This window comes from Ostrinia nubilalis, chromosome 5 (assembly GCF_963855985.1).
Source record: "Ostrinia nubilalis chromosome 5, ilOstNubi1.1, whole genome shotgun sequence".
Classification (NCBI taxonomy): Eukaryota; Metazoa; Arthropoda; class Insecta; order Lepidoptera; family Crambidae; genus Ostrinia; species Ostrinia nubilalis.
Window position 1 is genome coordinate 11,847,402 of NC_087092.1, and position 6,288 is coordinate 11,853,689.

General features: G+C 32.9%; 1 protein-coding gene across 1 annotated transcript; it reads right to left on the reverse strand.

The window, feature by feature from the left end:
- Positions 1-782: 782 nt before the first annotated feature.
- Positions 783-5,772, reverse strand: LOC135071932 (THAP domain-containing protein 5-like). The gene is made up of 7 exons (XM_063965822.1): positions 5,746-5,772; positions 5,452-5,565; positions 4,973-5,217; positions 4,698-4,751; positions 4,136-4,288; positions 3,578-3,664; positions 783-3,458 (listed from the first exon to the last, which is right to left on the reverse strand). Exons 2-7 carry the CDS (start codon positions 5,550-5,552, stop codon positions 3,301-3,303), a joined length of 798 nt encoding a protein of 265 aa, XP_063821892.1. The 5' UTR covers positions 5,553-5,565; positions 5,746-5,772; the 3' UTR covers positions 783-3,300.
- Positions 5,773-6,288: the final 516 nt, after the last annotated feature.

Sequence of the window (6,288 nt, forward strand, 5' to 3'; positions counted from 1 at the left end):
GGCTCCTTGCATTATTCCTCCTCTGCTCCGGTACTTTTTCCTTATTTTTGCATTCGTATGATTTGTGGCCGGGTTTTCCGCATGTATAACAGGTGATGAAAGCCTTTTCTTCGTGGTCTTCATTACTCACATTTAATTTAGTTTGTGCGTCGAGTAGTCTCGCTTTTACAAAGTCAAAGCTCAAACTCTTCTCCGTTGCCATTGTTTCAATTGAGGTTATGACATGATCATATTCCTTGGGTAGTGAAGATAGCAGATAGCAAATTTTGTCGTCTTCTTCTATTTGTACGTCAATGGCTTGTAGATCGCTTATTATCGAGCAGAACTTGATCAAATAAGTCTGTAATGGTTCTGTGCATTTCATGGACAAAAGTTTTCTCTTTAGGTAAAATCTATTATATACGCTTCTTCGTTCGAAGTTATTTTCCAATAACGTTAGCATTTCTTTTGCATTACACGCATTTCTTATAATTTCCACATATTTGTCGGAAATGCACTGAGCTATGAGTGATTTGGCTCGGGCATCATCCTTCATGAATTGTTTGTCATGTTCCTTTGTTTTGTCCTCCTCCAAAACATATGATACACCTTTTTCCTCCAATATCAATTTCAGACGAAATTTCCATGTGCTGAAATTTGTGTTCTCATTTAGAAGTGGCAAAGTGGTAGCCGCCGCAGCAACGTCCGCAGACGCCATTTTTGTCGAAGTCACACTCACAATGTGCTACCACAATTTTCAGGATCGCAACCCCTTTTATTGTTCCGTTATCCACTGTTGTAGCTAACTACCAAAGAGCATAAAAGAGTAAGAGACGGCACTCCATAGATATTTTTTGAGCTCACGCACACATATGCATTTTAGAGAACGACCCGCAAATCTTTACCAACCGCACAAACTACGGGCGGAGCTACCAACATAATGCCTTATTTTCTGACAGTATTAGTGACGTTCGTAATAACTTATCGATTATCGATACTTTGCTAGGGTTGTAATTGCATATCGATATCTAGTATAGGAACCTTCAATATTTTAATGATTACTATTTTTATTTTATACTATGTGTAAGTAAAACGAAGTTTTGTAACGTAAATTATTTATTTCGAAATAAAATAGGTATATTACAATAAGTATTGAACATGACATAGCAGTTGTAGGCATGAGGAATTATTGAAAATTATAACAAAGTACAGAAATGATAATTTTGTAAACTTTTATTTTCACAACTTTTTCTAAGAAAAAATAGGATTTTTATTTATAAACATCTTTAATTTTCTTATCAGCTGATCGAACCTCAGCCTCAAGATTACTTTTCAATGCTTTGTTGCTGTGCTTTTTTACTTTTGTCAGCAAAATTGTTTTCACTTTTTATGAAGCTGTCATTAATGATTTTACAACTTTTTCTTAGAAAAAGGTAACTTAATATTTTAAACATCTTATCATAAATTTCTTTATTATGTTGTTGACATTTAAACCAACTAAAATTACAATTTGTACTCAACATTAAGAAAATGAATTTTCCAACATTTTCCATATATATCTGGTCGGCAATATGGTCATGATAAAATTGTTTAGCTTCATTTACGGTGGTACATAATTGAATTGTTGGATAAACGAGACTTTTTTTATCATGCCACCATTCGCGAAGAGATATATATGCATACAAATCATTGTCAACAGGAGTTTTCACGCTCAAACACTCTTCACAAATTAAACAAGAACTGTTCTGTAATAGTTTGGCAGCTAAATACCCGCTTACATATACTACTGGTTGGTTTTCAAGGCTACACAAATTTTCAATGGGCTGTTCTAAGTTTTCAGGGTCCGGGATAGACAACACAGGATAAAATTCAGTGTCTGTGGAATCTTGAACATTAATTTTTATTTCTGTTGTTTTTAAATTAGTTTTTAAAATGTCTTTATATTCCAGCATATGTTTATTGTTGTCTGCTTCACAATTAGCACTTCTGCTATGAGGCACTTTCAGCCCAGTAACCATGCTTGTTTTAAGCGCTGCAGTAAAGTGCGTGATAGTGGGATTTCTATTGGTTACACTGTGTTGCCTAATGATTCCAAATAAGTTTTCCAGAGAGTCTTGGTTAAACTGTCTAAGGTTCATATATTTAAACCCTTCATTCTTTAACTTTTCCCAAATATCGTTTAAGGATTTGATAGATATTTGATATCCCTTTACGCATTTAACATTTTTTAGTATCGTGTTTTCTGCTGTTATAAATTTTATGGTTTTTAACTTATCAGTATAAAAGGTCCAAGACTCAATGTGATTACTTGATGTGGAAACATTTTCCCGGATCCCTTTCTTTACGTCATTTAAAGATGATGGACCATTTGTACAATCAAATAGTTTATCTAACTGTTCAATCACAAATGCTGTATCATTGCAATCAGAAACTTCTTTCCATGCCATCATTTTTAAAATAGCTGCCACGGTATTACTCAGAGCATGCGCAGCATACTTCACCCTCATCTTAGTTTTGAATGTTGGATTTACAATGGTACTATTCAGTTTTTTAAAATTTAAAAAATTTCTGTTGTGTTCTTCTGCAACTACCAAATGCCTCCATTGTGCAATTTTTCCATCGAAAGACATATTTCCACTTTTAAAGAAATTGTTTCGTAATGATTTGAACAAGTGAGGGATGTCATAGATTATAAAAATTTTGTCATTATTTACAGAGAAAAAGTTGCTATCTATGCCTTGTCCACAGTTTCTTTTTAACATGTTAAGAGCTCCTATATTTGTAGATCCCTGATCACAAACTGTTGTTAGAACCATAAATCCGATTTCTTTTAATTTTTTGATGATGTCCGATATAATTTTTGCCAGTTTTGCTGTTGATATTGTGCCTTCCACAAAATAGTGCGCAATATATTGTTTGTATTTATGTTTAGCACCCTGTATCATAAACACTAACGCATGGTCTGCAATTTTCTTTTCTCGTCCCATGTTCTCACCCTCTCCATAATCCACGTAGCCATCCACTTTATCAGCAATTTCGTTATAAATTATCCGTTTCTTTAACGCCATCTCGTCAAATATTAACGAGCAATATTTATTTTCCTTTGGCATACTTGATGCTTTTGCCTCTAACATATCAATTATATTTTTATTTATACCAGGCTCCATTGGTATATTTTTTAAAATCCTTTGGAGCGTTTTAGTGCTTGGTAGCGTAAACAGCTTTTGCATATAGCGGTATGCTTTAGGGGACCGTTTAAATATAGCCAAAGCATATATTTTGTTGGCTAAAGTCCACCTTTTTCCTTGTGACTTTTTTTTGTTATTCTGCACTACATCCTTTACTAACGATGTCAGCACTTCCGAATCTAACTTGTCTAAATTCACTCTTGACTTCGCTATATTCCTTATTGTTTTTTTTTGCATTTTGTAACTGTCGCCAAAGCCTCTTCTCTTTAATTGTAAATGTTGATGAAGTGTCTGTAATAAAAACATTTCCATTAGTAAAAAAAAACAACATTAAAGCAAATTGAATTGAATATTGGTTAATTAATCAGCAATTTTACTTAGTTTTTTAAATTAGGTATGTTTTATCTTACCTTTCATTTCAATGTTTTTCTTAGGTCTTTTATAACTGTGGACTAATATTTCTGCCTGTGCATCTTGATGGCAAATGTTTTTATCATCTGAAATATTATAAATATGCAAATGAGTTTAAAATTTATTTTGTTGTTTTATGAAACATATTATTTCCAAATCAATCAATCATTATCAAGTTTTAAAAAAATGCAAAGACAGGATAATGATAGCTCTTCTCATAAAATATGAAGCGTGGGCCCACCTTCAATAACAATGACATAATATTAATTTAAAGGCATTTAGAGGTTTTAATGTTCTGCATTCTGGATGCGGTCTGCGGGTATGTCAAGACAATCTGTAAGTGGTCGTGATAAGGCAATCAGTCACGTGTGCTTTGCGTTCTTTGTTCGTATCCGCACGGTCAAATCGCATTAATATAAAATGTACAGAAACCTAGAATGTTGTACATATAAGTTCATTTTGACCTGACTGCAGACTGCAGAACGCATCCAGGGTGGCATTCTTTAGTTTGAGGGAAGGCATATTTTAGAAGGTAAATAATTAGTTTGTACACTTACCATGAGTAATGGGTTTATAGGTCATATGTTCTGGTGCATTGGAAGTAGAAGGAAGAGGTTCAAAAGTTGTTTTCGCAGAAATACCAGAATCTGGTATATCCACAGCTCCCAAACATGTTGAATTTAGTTGTTTGGTTGTAGTTGTAAGGGGAACTGAAAGCAGATAATGAAATGTGAATTGGGTAATAAAATGTCATGTTCTTACCCAACTTTAGGGTACAATCAGTCTAGTACATGTCTTGCTCACATTAAAAATTACTAGCTTATAAATATTAGTAAACTAGCTGACCTGGCTAATTAATGTAGATTGCCTAAAATTTTTCAAATTGGTCCGGTACTTTTTTTGAAGAATTTGTATTACACAAATTACTAAAGTCCCTCTAACTCAACACACATTCTAAGCTAAATTGTGTTACGAGTGGGTTTACTACAATATTCAAGCTGTGGGGTTCTAACCCGCACTTTAGGCTATCTTGGCTTCGAGTTACGGAGCCGATCAAATACAAACAAACAATTAAATATTTCCTTTTTATATTATTAGTATAATTTTAGATAAACATACCTCGTTCAACTGGATTTGACTTCTTTGGAATGCAATATGAATGATCATAAAGAACTGTAACAAAGTATAGATATAATTAATAATTGAAATTATATATTATTTATTGATAAGCATACAACACATGTTTGTGGTTACAAAGAAAGAACCTTGTTAAATTGCAATCGGTTGGTTTGTTTTGGAAACCAAAGAAAATTAATTAAGACATCTAAATAATTCAGAAAAATTGATAGATAGTAAATTAAATTTAAAAAAAATAATTGAAGTCATCATCATACCTGTCTTGAGGTTTTCTTTATTGGAGTCTTTTACATGAAGAGGAAACTCTGTCAAAACTTCATCTGGCAAGATGGGATTGCTCAATTCCAGTGTTGGAATAGCTGAGTTCTTCAGCCGAGTTCCTTTGGCATTGAAGGATTCAGGAGTGAAGTGCCCACCACAAACAAACTTCAGTTGGTGTAACTTTTCAATAGGTACATATGCTAAGTCTTCTATGCCAGCATTTTTAACCCACATTCGACAACTGAAATAAGAAATACCTATTAGAAAAGAAAAAGAATAACAAACTGAAGTTTATTCATCAACTAATTTCTTTTAGTATTGTTATGCAATTCATTTACAGAGTACGAAACAAAATACTGAAATTAAAAATTGATTATGGTTATTTACTGTATGATGAAAAATATTAATCCCAGCCTTTAAGTTTACACAATCAGTAAAATTATCTTGTAATAAATGAGTGTTATTAGAAACTTACCGGTCAGAATCCAGAGGAAACCTACTCAAAAGTAAGGGTGATCCACCACGACTTCGCCTCTTATTACAAATAACGCACTTCTTGTTATTTCTACTCTCCATTATCAGTAGAAGCCTAAAATGAAATAGGTATTAATTAAACAAAGCCTATAATTTATCTCCAACCAGTGTCAATGCCCTGGTTCATGCATTTACCAGTTTTGAAAGTACATTTACATTTTCATCACATAGGGTTGTTTTTAATGAAAAATAGATTTGTAATAGATCTAATATTTCAAGTAAGTAGATAACATACCCATTAAACAGAAAAGTAAATAAGAGTTTAAACTTCTGTAAAAGTTGAAACACATTAATTTGTTTTAAGAGTCTCTATCTCACAAAAAACATAACACTGAACAGCAAACTTTATCACGCCCGATACGGAGGAACTTAATCAACTCAACGTAAACGACAGAAAAGTTTATTTACAGTAATATTGCACCAAATCTGAGAAAATAACTTCACACGAATCAATTCGCCGGTTTAAAACTCAAACTCAATTGACAGACATTTTTTTTCATTTGTCAAACTAACAATACTACCAACATAAGGACACTAACAATTATTTTTAGTATGGTGGTATTGATCCGCGGGTTCCCCTGCTATAGTGAAATCAATCCAAAATGCACTTTATTACTTAAGGGATAAGGTTGTATATCAATTGCTACATATAGAGACTAGTTTTTGTATGAGAAGTGTCTACCCACTGCTAACTACGCTCTGCTACCATATTGAGAATAATGATAAACTGTTTGTAGATCAACTTGCTTTTATTTCAGCACATTTTATATTAATACAA